We start from the raw sequence: 16760 nt of genomic DNA, 5'->3' as shown, positions 1-16760 counted from the left end.
TGTTTATCTATTAATATGCCTACATGAGTGACAAGCTAAGAGATCACAGAACAAGCCTTATTATTCCTAAGAACAAGAAGGATGAACCAACAAAGGAGAAGTGTTGAGCGACCCCAAAAGTACTCTGCAGAATTTGTCCTATGGTGTCATCTTTCAATTTTACTTCACATTTGATGACTTAAAACCATTATTATCGAGGCGCGCGCTGGACGCTGCGGGTTGGAACAATTGCGCCCCGCACCAGAATCGGGGCGCTGTACGCACAATTGCCCCCCACACCAGAGACGGGACGCGGTACGCACACGAGGCGCACGTCACATGTGCGTTTGACACATGCGTCATGTAATAGACTCTTTCTTTTATTTTTTTTAAATAATTTACATATTACATATTTACATCATGTAATAGACTCTTTCTTGCTAGTTGCTAATCCACGCTCCATTTTTTAAAAACACTGGATATCTATTTCTTACATTAATCTTATTAACTCACTATCACTATGAAATTACTTCAAAATTTTCCACCGTTGTATATAATAATCATGAATATTTTTTTAGCTGCATCACTGTATATATCATTGTCAACAATAGTCATGATGGAATCATCTTATGTAATGTATTATTGCTTCAAAAAATTCCAGCACCAGATATAACAATCAAGAACTTGATCTTTTAATTCCCACACATGCACAAGCCCGCATACGTTATGCACATGCATGCATCACCAGGCCACCACACACATTCCAGATGATCTACACCCCCCGCACCAACTAACACACACTCACACACAACTCCTGGTACAATTATCAACAAATTATAAGATCACCAGTGCATGTTTCGCTGTCAAAATGTTTGGGATGCTCCATGCTACAATTTCAAGCATATGAACAGGTACATAAGCCTACAAATGCACAGATGCCTGCTACTTACATGGACGACCCGCCATGCACAAAGTCTCTTCGATGTCTATAACACACATAGAATAGGAAGTGTTTTGGGCAGTGTATCATATAGCTGGCTAGAAAGCAAGTTAATGCAAACAAGCAATGCTATATAAAGCGGTAGGCTGCCGCTAGGCGCCAGAGCCGGTGCCTGGCAGCATCTGCTAGGCAACCACCCAGGCCAGTAACACTACAAGCTAGCATGGGTTAGCAAGCAAGCACGATGCATGTAGAAATCAAGAAAACAGTCAAAGAAAGCAAGTGTTCTGGACAATCTATCCTAAAACATTTTGTAATGACATATCATATAATTGCATTCACCGGAAAACAAGCACACACAACATGTTCTATGGATCATTTTTCTTATACCTGCATCAGCCAGCACACACATCAATATATTTTTTAGTAAACTATCTTTTAAATTCTTGTACATAGCATAACCTTCTTGCTGAAAAGAAAAAAGGAAATGCACTGAAAGTACAAACTTGACATTGGACTTCCATCAATGCTAGAAGTTTTTTTGGTCAACATGATATCAGAGCCTTGCTATTGTATCGCGATATTAGAAGTATTTTGTAATTCTAGAGTTCTCTAGAAAAATCTACATCTTGTAATATAGAAAGATCTAGAAATAACCAGCGAATAGAAAATAGAGATATGTTAACCAATGTTTTAAAAAGTAGTCCACCCACCTAGACATAAGCGGCACCTAGGGTGCCCGCCTAGGTCCTAGAAGCACCTAGGTGAGTGTGGGCCGCTTACACAGACTGCAAAACTTAGGTCCGCCTCCATGGCCTCCGACCCCTGCTCCGGCCTCCTTCACCAACTGCAAATATCTCCACCTCCTAGTCCTCATTTTTAATAGCAAATTAATGTTAAAAGCCTTAACCTATGTATCCATATCACACTATATAACAACATCATCTTCCTCCGCTACATCTCTTTTCAACTACTCCCGAAACCTAGTCCTCTTTTTTTATAGCAAAAACTATGATATCTGGCGCCTCCAAATAAAGATTCTATTCTCCTCCCATGGGCTTATGGAACTTGTCGAAGATAACTATGACTTGGTGACATGGGCATCTCTTCTTTAATCGGCGATGCAAGTGAACACAAACGTTCATCTTTTCAGTTCTACATTGCCTCTTCCTTTCAACTTTCTTCTCTTCTCAATCCTCCAACACCAAAACAACTTCTCACCTAGCTTCTGCAACCCCAATACCACAACGGTAAGGAAAAAAACGAAGAAGGTATGACTATGTGTTAGACTGAATACAGAGTAATTTGTATTTAGGATGCAAGAAAAGCATAGAAAGACATGATTACAAAAGCAGCAAAGAAGAATGGCTAATAAAAGGAGATTTGCCCTCAAGAGGAAAATGAACATTACTGCGATGATATGGAATTAGGGCCCAATTCCTAGGTTCCGATTTTTATCTGTTATCCTCAATTGGGGAGTTTAATGGAGAAGTTGTATTTAAAAGCCAACTGTGCAGTTCGAAACAGGTTTAGTTAGGCTCATGACTATAGCATTCTTAACTCTGTAAATATAGATAAGGGCATCAAACTCTAACAATAGTTGGAACAACAGTTTCTTAATTTTACTAAAGGTAATATTAACTACCTGAAACGAAGTAAGAAGATATTGATCATGGATGCAAAACTGGGGACTACTATTGCAACTATCAGTAAGACCAATCAAATTACAAAAGTTAAAGAAAACTCTTTGAACACAAATAATAATAATAATAATAATAATAATTGCTAAAAGGTGCTGTAAGGCTAGCATCAAGTTTAAATGTTTTATATGAAGCTAGCACGTTTAAACTAACCTGGAGAGAGTTTACAGCTAGCCTCCTGAAGAGCAAGAATTGACTCTACGTAATGCTGCAAGAAGCATGTCCCTGTCGTGATTTCTGAAGGAAGAGCTAACTGCATCGCAAATACAGGACTATTTAACATAATGTGAATATACCAAGTCAAATGGAAGTCCTTAGGGTAAAAATATAGTTTTTTTCAACCAAATGCATAAAACTAAATGCACAAACCCAAGTATGACAAACCATACCAAATGCATAAAACTAAATGCACAAACCCAAGTATGACAAACCATATGATGATTTATCATTTATATGCACCCTAGACCCAAAGCATACCCACAAACCCAAGTATGACAAACCATATGATGATTTATCATTTATATGCACCCTAGACCCAAAGCATACCCACAACACGAGTTCTTTAACATGTCTCCTAAAGTAAAGTAAGAAACAAAAGGGAGAAATACTAGCAACATACAAGTGGACTAATTCATCAGTATGAGAGAAAATAAGATTACACCTTAATCCCCTTGTACCCAAGCCGTTCGCCAAGCCCACCTGCGACAAGAACAAATGCAGCATTCTGTGCTTCTCTAATGCCTTCTTCTTCCAACATCATAAAGTTATCATCACCAAAGGTTAATACTTCGCCTGATGGAACCTACACAAGAAATCTACTTCAGGCTATGTCATAGTCTAACTGATAATAAAGAGCAATATGCAATTTGTAGCTTTTTAGATATTTTGGAATAATCTTATCAAATGTTAAAAATAGATTCAGCATAATGCATTGCTTATCTGCTTTTAACTGCTCAGTATCAAAAGTCACTAAGAATTATGTCACATGAACAATATGAAATACCATGTACATCAATGAAGCATGAAGTCTCTAAAAGATAAAATAAACTTATCAAGGTTGAAACTCATTTTGATGGATAATCTAATAAAGTATCTCCAGATGCTGGCATGCTGCAACAATTTTGTGATGAACAGATCAATACAGTTTCTCCACATTTCTATGAAAATTTGCATTGATATTGTATACTGAGAAGTTACATGAAATCAATTCCAAGTCTCCATGACAAGCTCCTGGATCAGTCCACTCAAAGGTAACTCAGGTTTTCAGGCTGGTTTATGTAACGCCCCGTCCCGGAATCCCGGAGTCGGTACGCTATTAGATCTGATGGACTGGCCTCACAAACCACCACATGTCTTTTCAGCACGTTTTGTCCTCACTCACACGCTACCTGGAAATTTCCCGGGGGGTCACCCATCCTAGAATTTTTCCAGACCAAGCACGCTTAACTTTGGAGTTTTTAAGAGTTGGGTTACCGAAAAGAAGATGCATCTTGGTGGTATGAGTATTCCAATCAAATCGATCAATACTAATCACATCACCCTCTCAAGGGTTGTGGTATTACAAACTCCCCCACTTAAACTCACAACGTCCTCGTTGCGCCAGTTCATATCATCCAAGACCGTACCATCCGTGTGAGATTCTAGATGTGACTCCTACGGCCTCAAGAGGTGGCTCCCGCCCTCTCGACATAGCACTTTGCGCCGCATAGCACTTAGCTCTTACAATTCCGGTTGGCTTGGCTCTGATACCATTTGTAACGTCCCGTCCCGGAATCCCGGAATCGGTACGCTATTAGATTTGATGGACTGGCTTCACAAACCGCCATATGTCTTTTCAGCACGTTTTGTTCTCACTCACACGCTACCTGGAAAATTTCCCAGGGGGTCACCCATCCTAGAATTTCTTCAGGCCAAGCACGCTTAACTTTGGAGTTTCTAAGAGTTGGGTTCCCGAAAAGAAGATGCATCTTGGTGGTATGAGTATCCCAATCAAATCTATCACTACTAATCACATCACCCTCTCAAGGGTTGAGGGGTTGGGGTATTACAGTTTATCGCCTGCCATGTTAGATTGGTTTCCGCTAAATAGAGTTATTCAGACAACTAGACAGATGATGAGACTCACATGATCACATCTATAATTCTTTTTTTTCCAGTGGCTAAAACTTCACTTCTGATTGGTCCAAAGCCAAAATGTGGACAGACTGTGCTACTTTTTGGTGTAGTTTATGAAACTCACTTTCATGATATATTCAGAAAATATCCAATAGAAGTATCAGAAGTGAAAACTCAATTCTCAAGTTTGTGTTACATACCTTTAGTTAAAATTTATGTCGATCCTTCTATGGTGTCTAATTGTAGGGTTGTGGTAAGAGACTTGTAGAATGAGGAAAAGATCCAAAACTAAAAGTAAATCTTCTACGCTTTTTAGACAGGCAGTTTGTGGAGCTGATCCACATATATCAAAGTTAGTATAGGCCCACATTAGTTTATTGCTGCCCTTATTTGTATGATATCATCTGAATAGATCAGATATGGTTGTCACTTGACCAATGCTAGTTTATTCATTTAAATTAGCATAAGAATGTTAAGATAAATCAAAATCCTACATAGTAATGTATAATAGCAAAGTTAACAAAAAACCCAACACAAACATAAAACTATCTAACATGAAAAACAATATGTCCCATATAGGACTTAGCAAATAAACCTACAATAGATAAAATGACATGGTGAGTTAAAATTAATACAAATAAAAAAATTAAAAGTTAAACCGTAAATGACATATTGAATTAGCTTCATAGTTAGTTAGGCACAAAAAATCATATATATATCAACACAAAAACTGAACACAATAAAAGCTGTATAAATATGTTGAAATTATTTCAGTTCGCAACATAAAAATTAGATCCTCCCAATTGAAGTAATGCTAATGAAAATATGATAATATATTAGATTATATCTGAAATTTTTTTGTATTGTCAGTGCAACTATAGTTATTAAATTTTATGCACGACTTTCAATTTATTCATTTATGCTGGTTATTAATTCATGATTCGCTGCATCAGCTTTTCTAAGACACATGATTTCATCAAAATCTCCTCTAGATTTATAAAAAAATGTATGGAAACATTACTAATATTTCTCGAAAATTTTAGTCTATTATAAGTTATCTTTATGATGTCAACACGAGAAGGTGTATGCGCTGATCTGAAACTGGCAAAATCACAGAAAATGATGTTACAAATACCTTAAGGATCCCCAGTACAAAGCCCAAGATATTAGGTGTTAACCTATACCTCTTACGGTAGCTAGTCTAGTTTGATTATCCTGTCTGCACGCCATGGTAGAAAATGAGCAAAACAGTAAAAATCCTGTGAATCTCAATCGCTGGAGAACTATAATTTATGTTAGTCGGGTAGTTCTATCATGAAGCCATACCGGTACCCAACATGTACCATACTGGAACTTCATGGACACTCCTTGGATATATGCATACATTTATTCCAACATGTACTCAATTCTATGATAAATGTTTTAATTTAAAACACTTCTCATACGCTTTTTGAACGTACATCCTACACTTCACATGCATTTTTTGAAACCTATTAGACATGTGTCATGTTTGTTTCAGCTCATACCCAAGTTCAAAACTATGATTTCAAAGGCTTGTTTGATTGTTTAGTTCAAAACATGTAGTTTCCAATTTATAATAATCAACATAATAAAAAAAATTAAAAATGTGTAAGAACTTTTTGTTCTAATAACACATATTGAAAAATAATAAAGGTTTTATGTAAATTCTTAATTCCAAACATATATCATATCATACTCTCTTTAAAAGCACGAGTTCAAGAAAATCTTTTGATAGATAAAAATACACTTTGAATTCAAATATCATTCTATTAAGTAAAAGTAAGTTGATAAATTAATGAATTCTTATTGAATATACATAGTATGAAGATAAGGATACAATTTAAATTAAAATGTAAATCTAAATAAAATTATTAAACGCCAAATTTACAAATATCTACAAAATAAATGGCGTATATGTAAAAACTAAATAAATTAATAAGACAAATAATAGCTACCCCAAAGGTCAAACCCGGGAACAACGTAGACCCACAAATCTATATAATGTGGATGAGATATTTACAAAATTCACCAAACAAATTAAAAAGACAAAAGTCATTCTAAAAATTATAAAAAAGAAAAATTAAGAAAACCAAAAATCATATCATACTCCCTTTAAAAGCACGAGTTTGGGAAAAGCTTTCCATAGTCAAAATTATACTATGCTACTTTAAATATTTAATTTAAATTATAATTTATCCTAATCATACTTATATCTTATCCTAATATTCTATGAACTATCAATAGGTCAACAATTTAAATAAGATTAATAAAATATATGAAACAATTTAAATAAGATTAATAAAATATATGAAACACCTCCGTAGTATCAGCTTATTACATGAAGTATTACAAAAAAACTAAAAGTTTTAAAAATTAGACAAACTACTCTCAAAAGTTTAAAATTACACAAAATAAAAAGCTAAAAAATTTACAACTTGTCAAAAAAGAGAATAATTGTTTGATGTTCTTTCATTAAGATATATAAATATAACTTATAATCTATCCATTTTTAGAATCTGAAAATAGTCAAGTTGATACTGGTAAAAAATGGTAATAATAACAGATTAAAAAATCCAGTCAAAAAATAAAAAATTTAAAAAATATATAATTGATTAAAAATTAATATTATTGTATAAATTAAAGTAACTGCATATAATTTTACCAATACATTAGAGCAGCAAAAATACATAAGTATCATTAATTGATAGAAGAGTAAATCACAAAAAACTAATAAAAGACTATAATATAATAGCTTAACATTAATTGATTATAATCTATAAATATTGATCTTTAATGGTAATAATATTTATGGGTAAAAAATTATAAAGATTTATGTATATAGGACTATAGAAAATTTAGAGATATCATTCAAAAGAATCAAGCGGTTTTCATTTCAAATGGAATTCGGAATGTCCATGAATCACTTCAATTGACACTAGCATAAGTTATATTTATCAAAGAAATACTGACTGGATACCCACTGAAGAATATATTGAACAACTTTGTTCCAATCAAAGAAACATTCTTTATGGAAGATAAAAGAAAAATTACCATGTTACGACTCTGCGTAAGCAAAAAATATAAAATCGCTCTTTTTCTTTTTCTTATATAGTGTCATGACCCTGCTTGTGACTTTATTTAGAGGTATCACTACTAACGAACGATCAATTCTTAAAGACACAATCAAAGATAATGATGTAATAGCACTATTAGAATTTAAGATCTCTAAATATGAAGTAGTATATTTCATTACTAAAATTCTTATTAAATATCACTAAATATAAAATTCACCTTATATCTGTCTCAAATTTATAGAGGAGACATGCATATCATCGTAAATTGCGTCACTAATATATATCAATCCAAATATACAACTTACTGAAGAAATAAGAGATTAGTAAGCAAACCAAGCAAAGATCCAAATAACACTGTAAATAAAAAAAATATTATATTTTAAAACTAATATGCAGCATTCTTTTGGAGTAAGCTGCTAAGACAAAAGCATCTCCATTAAGGCTCTTTATAAATACAGCAAAAATTCAAATTACTAATATATACAACCATTATAATATTCGAAAGAGGTATGATCTTAGAAAACCTACTCCAAAATTCATACAATGAAAACCTAAGAATAATTTACCAATATACGGACACACTATCGCACCTTTAAAGCAATGATAAGTGATAACTACCATTTAAATAGAGTTGAGCAGTGGTTCTATACTTCTATGTTTGTAAATGTTGTAACAAGAGAGTGGATAGAGATGTTAATAATAAATGTCCAGATGATAAATATTATAGAATCGTCGATGATGTAGTACCAAGGTTAAGTGATATTTTTTCTTCATGAAATAAATATATCAAAATTAAATATTAATATTATAATCTAAAGAAAATTAATAATGAAAAATGTAATGTATTTAGTTCAGATCCTCATGGAAAATGACACAAACAGGGCAAAATGTAACATTATGACACATTAAAAATTCTTATTGGATGCACAACAGAAGAATTCATTGTAGAGAAAAAAGAGCTAGCTCCTAACCTTATTTAAGTAATAAATTAGAAGCACAAAAATTTTAATATATATGAAATTAACATTTATTCTTATTAAAATAGGAAAAAATTAAAGTCCATATTGTCAGAAGTTTGTGTTGAACATAAAAAATATGTTCAACTTCTTTGTGAATTTAGACGAGAAGATAAAAAACTAATGAACTCAAGGAAAAATAACATGCTCCAATCTCATATAACAATCGATGTAGACGATGAAGACACTATTCTAGAATTGCCTAGGAAAAGATAAAGATGAAGAATAATTGATCTCGACTCGATAAAAAATAAAATAGCAATAACAAAAGATAATGTTTTGTGAATTGTTATAGAATAGTTTTATTTTTTTAGTAAAATTAGGAATCTTTAGAAAGGATTCTCATAAACTATTTTAGTGCTTTCATATGAATATATGGATGATTTTATCATATAAAAGTATACTAGAGTTAGCATTAATCTTTAGCTTATGATTTTTTTCATTAACTATTTTCTATCATTTTAGCCCACTTTAAATCAATCATCTTGACTCGTTGGCTTTATTATTCATCTTCCTTTTATAATGTTATTTTTTCAAATGTTTTCACTTTCATAACGCTATACTTCCTCAGGTCAAGCTCGGTTTCATGCCGATCAAAATGAAATAAAAATTTAAATTGGCTTTAGATTATATTTATCTCCTGACAATTCAACTATCAACATAAAAAATTTAACCAGGTATAGCCTATTTAAACAAACATCAAATAAATAAATAATCAAAGTGTAATCGAGGAACAAATTTTAGTAAAAAAATAAACCAAAAACACTTAATCAAAGTGCGCAAAAATTATCAAAGAGTAACCGAGGAACAAACTTTAGTAAGAAAATAAACCAAAAATACCTAATCACAGTATTTAACCACGTGCATTGCACGTGCATAAAAGGCAAATTTTTTGGTCCTGTACCTGCACCCACACTTATACCTATTTCCATGCAACTTAGACTATAATATTCAAGTATAAAATTACTAAAAAATTTTGTTGATCATAAAAGGGTAAATCTTCTCTGGAAAGTAAATCACTAAAATGATTTTAATTAAACTAAGATCAACTTCTAGTACGCATGATGATTTCCCCCAGAGCAAATAGCAAAGTGTTAATTTTGACTGAAATAAGCATGAGCAGTCATTTGCTATCCATGAGATTTGACCCAATGAATACTTAATAGATCTTCTAAATTTTACAAAAGATATTCAGAAATAAAAAACCAGTAATCCATCTTGTCTTTTCTCCAACTTGCACTCTAACATTCAGATCATCTACTGACTTCAATTCTTAGATAAGTCATGATTGTGGCTTCAATTCTTAGATAAGTTGCGATTATATCGCAGCTGAACTAAAAGAAAATTTAACTAAGCAAATTAAATGATCAAAATCCCATAAAGACATTAATTGCATAGTTAAAATGTTAAATTAACCGACCGAAGGAGTAAAGCCATCAAATGGATTTTTTCCAGCTTTTGAATCCGCTAGTAGGCTCCTTGCATTTTTGATATATGATACCAAACCACCAGGATAACTTGCATTAAGCCGCGAGACCTAGAACAAAGTAAATGCATTAAAGGGACAGACACTAAAAAAATGATAATCAACGTCCTTAGCAACATGAAATTCAGAATCTAGATGATATCATGGTTGGGCAAAGATGCATGCAGACTTCAGAATGAAAAGAACACCATCAATGTGGGCCAAATTTCACTTTCATAATACATGCTGTAAATTTAAAATAATAAGTATGACAAAAGTAAATGTCAAGACTGACAGTGCCTAAGCACATAAGAGACGTAGATCACTGTGATATTAACCGCCAAATGAATATCAGAAGCTCATCATGTAAGATTTTTGTATACTCATTATAACTAAAGTACTAAATGTATCCACCACCAATTAAGTTTGGCCGACAGATGAATGTATATCAACGGTCTCGAAATATGATGCACTAAAATTGATTGCTGAGGGAAATTCAATAAAAATATTTACTACTTAGATGAAAAAAGTTTCCAGATGTACTGTCCGTTCTGGCTCTATTGAACCTGGATTGTGACAGTCAAACGGACACGGTAGTAATGTAGTAGCTACATGTGAAAGGAAAATGACTCACAAAAAGATAAAGGGAGAAAATCATGTGCTAGTAACTCAAGAAGTTGGTGATAAAGAGTTTTTCAGGAAGAATGAAATGCGATATCCCATAGTGAAATCTTCCAAGGTCAAATTATCAAATGTATATACAATATAAACAGATTTCTATATTAGAATATCATGCCACAAGCTACTGGCAGTTTTTCGAATTAGCTAATTGTATGTAAGTGAATGCCTTTGCTTTAGTCATTAAATTGCAAGTTCAAGCAGGTTTGCACTTAAATAGATCAGATTTAGACTGCATATGAATCAATTTAAGATAATAGCAAATAGCTTGAAAACTAATGATGTCAATTTTATACCAGATGCATTGAGAAACATAAAATGCAATCTCAGAAGGAAGCAAAATGAAAAACCTGTTCAAAGAAACTCAGTTTACTCCTATCATCAACACCTGGCTCTGGCCAATGAGAAAAAAGATGGCTCTGTCCCTCACACAATAACATTTTTGCAAGTTCAATCTGTTGACCAGAGAACATAACACAGTTAACAACAAGCTAGAGGGAGCACGGTTATAGTAAGCATAGGCTTGCATAAGCAGTTAGAAATTGCCCTTGTGAAGCAAAATATATATATTTATTGATGAAAAGGAAAAAAGCAACAAAAAATTTGCTAAAGAATCTTAGGCTCTAACTGCAAATTAAACTATAGGCATCTACAACAGTACCATCACCCTGCTAACCCGATGAGCAAAATTCAACTTAATGAAATCTTAAGCCCGCGATTGAAAAAAGAAACATAAATGAAGTGTAGGCATGTTGTTAGAGAACCAACATGACATGACAAAGAACATAAGCGAACATCACAACAATGTATCAAAGCATTAGTGAGTAGTATTTTCCCAATGGTATCACCCCTTCGTGTTTCTTCTTTCATTAGTTTTTTTTTTTTTTTTAACTTTGCATAGATGACTATGTCCACTAGGAGTCTCTTCACACACAAAAGACTACCCATCTAATGATTATAGAACCAGAGGAATCACCTTATTATGTCATGATTTTTTACGGTGGAAATGGTAAATCTTTTAGATTCACTAAACGAGGAACCAACCGCTTACGAGATAGTGAAGTATTCCACTTATTTGATTTTTTTGGGGAGGAAATATAAAAGTGCTGAATCCCCCAATTTAACAAAATAAAAAATCGAAACTTGCTACATCAAGATCGATACCTGTTCCGGAGACAGGATCTGGAGATTCTTTCGGAGATTCGGAGCTGAAGCAGCCCAATCGTCGCTGCCGATGCTGAGATCGGAGAGCTTTTCAACGGTGGAGGATTCCATTGCCCACAGAGCGAGATTAGTGATGAAGGAATTGGCAGAAATCAGAGAGCAAAAAAATCAGTACATGAAAACGAAGAAAGCACTCGGAGTCGGAGGCCTCGTGGGCTGCGGCTGGGAATGGGATTTTCGGAATTGAGCCTTTGAGAGGTTGAGGGATGGATGGGGTAGGGAATGAGTATTGGGTATTCGGTCGGCTCGGGTCGAAAAGTTTTCAACCCGACCCGAACCGCCTACAAATAAAATCGAATCAGACTATTAATTTCGAATCGGTTCGATCGGTTTTTTCGGTTTGGACCGAACCATGCTCAGCCCTAGGAGTGGAGGAGAAGGTGGGGGTTTGTTGAGGGTAGGGATAGCAAATTTGACTCATAAGAGCTTCTCTAACGTAGCTTCAAATTGACGCAAAACTCCAAGTTGAAGCCGATTGCTCGCTCTAACCGAATGCTAAGCTGGACGCCAAATTGATGGGCTGCAACAGTGCTACGCCAGATTTGGCGCAGCACTATAGATATGAAGATTTCGATTTTTCTCAAGTTTGTCCTTATAGTTTGTTATAACAAATCAAATATTCCAACCATATCTCATTTTATAGTTTGTAAATAAAAGGAATATTTTTTTGGTGTAAAATTTGGTGTAATGATTGGAGATGGAATAGTGATTTGGTGTAAAAACTACACCAACTTTGTGTAAAAACTACATCATTTTGGTTTTTTAGGTTGGAGATGCTCTAACCGCTTGCAAATTTGATAAGGGTAGGGATAGAATACACTTAAAATTAGAAAAATAGCAACAGCCCTTCAAAATTTTAAGATTTACACAAAAATTATAAATTATAAATTTTTTTGAAACTTTCTAACCTCACAAATGACACATGAAATCATAAAATTTCCAATAGGCCCACATAAATTTAAAATTTACAAAATACACCATCAAAGTTTTAGAAAATGAGAAAAACATCCTCAAGAGTTTAAATTTAGAAAACAATCTCAGAATTTTCTAAACTTGCAAATGACACATGAAATCTAAAAATTTTCAGCAGTCCCCTAGATATTTAAAATTTATAAATAACACCCTCAAAGTTTTAAATTTTGCAAAAAAACACCCTCAATGGTTTAGAATTACAAAAAACACCCTGAAATTTCAAAACATATAAATGACACATGAAATCCAAACAATACCAGCAACCTCCTAAAAATTTATAATTTGTAAATCAAAATTAAAAACTCTCAGAATTTTCTAAACTTACAAATGACAGATGAAATCTAAAAATTTCCAACATTCCTTATAAATATAGAATTTGCAAATGACAGCCTCAAAGGTTTAAATATTATTAAAAACACCCTTAAGGGTTTAGAATTACAAAAAACATCCTAAAAATTTAAAATCTACAATTGACATATGAAATCTAAAGATTACTAGCAGCTCCACGTAAATTTATAATTTACAAAAAAACCCTTAAAGTTTAAAAAATTGTAAAAACGCACTCAAGAGTTCAAAATTACAAAACAATATCGAAATTTCTAAACTTACAAATGACAGATGAAATCTAAAAAATTTCAGCAGTCCATATAAATATAGAATTTGCAAATAACACCCTTAAAGTTTTAAAAGTTATTAAAACACCCTTAAGGGTTTAGAATTACAAAAACCACCCTAAAATTTTAAAACCTACAAATGACACATGAAATCTAAAGACTACTAGCACAGCCCTGTAAATTTATAATTTATAAAAAAACACCTTTAAAGTTTAAAAAATTACAAAAACTACCCTTAAGAGTTCAAAATTATATAAAGCTCTTAAAATTTTCTAAACTTACAAATGACAGATGAAATCTAGAAGTAAATATTTTGAGCATCCCCCGTAAATTTAAAATTTGTAAAAACACCCTCAATGTTTTAGAAAATACAAAAACAACCTCAAGGGTTTAATAATTAGTAAACCGCCTTGGAATTTCAAAACCTACAAATAACACATGAAATTTGGAAATTGCCACCAACCGCTTGTAAATTTAAAAATTGCAAAAGATACCCTAAAAGTTTGAAAATTATGAAAAACATCACTAGATTGAAATTTATGGAACACAACCGCAGAAGATGCTTGTAATTTCTAGGTTTGTAGTGTGTTTATCTACATGTCTCGAAAAATTTTTGGTGTTTTATGAAGTTTTGAAATTTTAAGGATGTTTTTTACAAATTTTAAAACTTTGGGTGTATTTTTTGCGAATTTTAAATTTACAAGCGATGTTAGAGATTTCTAAATTTCATGTGTCATTTGTAGGTTTAGAAAAATTCTGAGAGTTTTATATAATTATGAATTCTTGAGGGGGTTTTGTAATTTTTTTTTAAATTTAAGGGTGTTTTTTGAAAATTATAAATCTATAGGGGCTGCTAGTAATTTTTAGATTTCATGTGTCATTTGTAGGTTTTGAAATTTCAGGGTAGTTTTTGTAATTCTAAACCCTTGAGGGTGTTTTTTTTTATTTTTAAAGTTTTGAGGGCGTTATTTACAAACTTCAAATTTATAGGGGACTGCTGAAAATTTTTTGGTTTCATCTTTCATATGTAAGTTTATAAAATTTTGAGATTATTTTGTAATATTAAACTCTTGAGGTTTTTTTTTAATAATTTTTAAAATTTGAGGTTTTTTTTTTATATTATAAATTTACAGGGGGCTGCTAGTAATATTTGGATTACATGTGTCATTTGTAAGTTTTGAAATTTTAGGGTGGTTTTTATAATTCTAAACCATTGAGGGTATTTTTCACAAATTTTAAAACTTTAAGGATGTTATTTATAAATTTTAAATTTACAAGGGACTGTTGAAAATATTTAGATTTCATGTGTCATTTGAAAGGTTAGGAAATTCTGAGATTGTTTTGTAATTTTAAATTCTTGAGGGTGTTTTTTATAAAATTTTAAACTTTAAGGGTGTTTCTTATAAATTATAAATTTTCAGGGGGCTGCTAATAATTTTTAAATTTCATGTATTATTTGTAGGTTTTGGAAATAGACCCTAATACTTTTTTATATATAAAAGTCAAATCACTAAATGAGTTATTGGGTCATCCATGAACCATTCATTTAACAAATGGGTGGATGAGAAATGACACATTTAACAAAGCTTAAATGTATCATAATGGGCAAATTGGCACAAATATGTCCACCCATTTATGAGTCACCCCAAACCCAACCAAAACCACCCTTGACAAGCTTAGTTGAGGGAGAGGGGGTTTTACTGTGCAGGAAAAAAACCATGAGACTACTAGTCCGATTAGTTTTTCTTGATTTGTTTAGGACGCAATTAGCGGCTACTAAACACACAGGGCTACTAGTCATGTGTGTTTCAAAAATAAAATTAAGCAAAACCGACCTTTTTTGACCAGCTCATCAGAGCTGGCAAAAAAGAGATCGGTTTTACTAAATTTTTAGCAAAACAGTCAATTTTGCTAAATATTTATCAAAACTGACCTTTTTTTAAAAAAATTCCTTTATAAATTCTACACTACAGATAAAATTCAAACCTTGTAGTTTTTAATAAAGAGTACACTAAAACCTGCTAGACAAAATGCCAACTGTTAGGGGGTGTTTGGCAATCTGAAAGTGAATTTAAAATATGTAAGTTATTTTTTTGCAAACGACTTTTACATCCATGTCAGCACACAAGTGAAATACAGTGTTTGTTTGAAAAATTAAATTATTATCGAAAGTGCAATGTGAAGATGACGTGGCAAAATAAGATTAATTAGAGAGTATAATTAAAATCATTTAATTAAATTAGGATGACGTGGCAAAATAAGATTAATTAGAGAGTATAATTAAAATCATTTAATTAAATTAGTTACATTTTTATCACTTTCATGTGACTTCACCATTTTTTTAGGGGAAATCAAAATTGCATTAAGGGGTGTTTGGCAATCTGAAAGTGAATTTAAAATATGTAAGTTACTTTTTTTTACAAATGACTTTTACATCCATGTCAGCACGCAAGTGAAATACAATGTTTGTTTGAAAAATTAAATTATTATCGAAAGTGCAATGTGAAGATGACGTGACAAAATAAGATTAATTAGAAAATATAATTAAAATCATTTAATTAAATTACTTACCTTTTTGTCACTTTCATGTGACTTCACCACTTTTTTAGGGGAAGTCAAAGTTGCATTAAATCTTATGTGGCAACTTTCTTACATCTCACTTTCATAACCACTTACATGAAAACAAACACCTTAATTGTTAAATGAAAGTAACTTTCTCACTTTCATCTTTCACTTGCATGCAAACAAACACCCCCTTTGTTTCACACACGTAACTATGAGAGATTGGGCATTCTGTGTTGGTACTCAGCGACAGGGAATAATTTTAAGGACTTTTTTTCACATTGCCCATATTTTTCTCTAATCCTTTATATCGGGTAAATTTTAGAAAACCCCTTAACTTTGAATGTTTATCCAATAGCCCCTTTGGCTTTCAGAATGTCACAACCCCCCCCCCCCCCCC

The 16760-nt window shown here is 32.5% G+C and overlaps 1 protein-coding gene across 2 annotated transcripts in view; it reads right to left on the bottom strand.

Moving 5' to 3' along the window:
* The window catches only part of LOC109850719 (UDP-sugar pyrophosphorylase), a 57033-nt gene extending 44615 nt beyond the window's left edge, over nucleotides 1-12418 (bottom strand). The window contains exons 1-5 of one of the 2 annotated variants that reach the window (XM_020420786.1): nucleotides 12153-12418; nucleotides 11339-11443; nucleotides 10266-10382; nucleotides 3281-3421; nucleotides 2773-2872 (exon numbers count right to left, since the gene is read on the bottom strand). In XM_020420786.1, the coding sequence (XP_020276375.1) occupies nucleotides 2773-2872; nucleotides 3281-3421; nucleotides 10266-10382; nucleotides 11339-11443; nucleotides 12153-12263 (574 nt within the window). In that variant the 5' untranslated portion in view covers nucleotides 12264-12418. The remainder of the gene's footprint in view (nucleotides 1-2772; nucleotides 2873-3280; nucleotides 3422-10265; nucleotides 10383-11338; nucleotides 11444-12152) is intronic. The other variant, XM_020420793.1, reaches the window with a different exon arrangement.

Source organism: Asparagus officinalis, chromosome 1 (assembly GCF_001876935.1).
Source record: "Asparagus officinalis chromosome 1, Aspof.V1, whole genome shotgun sequence".
NCBI classification, from domain to species: domain Eukaryota; kingdom Viridiplantae; phylum Streptophyta; class Magnoliopsida; order Asparagales; family Asparagaceae; genus Asparagus; species Asparagus officinalis.
The sequence above is the reverse complement of the archived record's forward strand: the minus strand, read 5'-3'. Positions and strand labels throughout refer to the sequence as shown.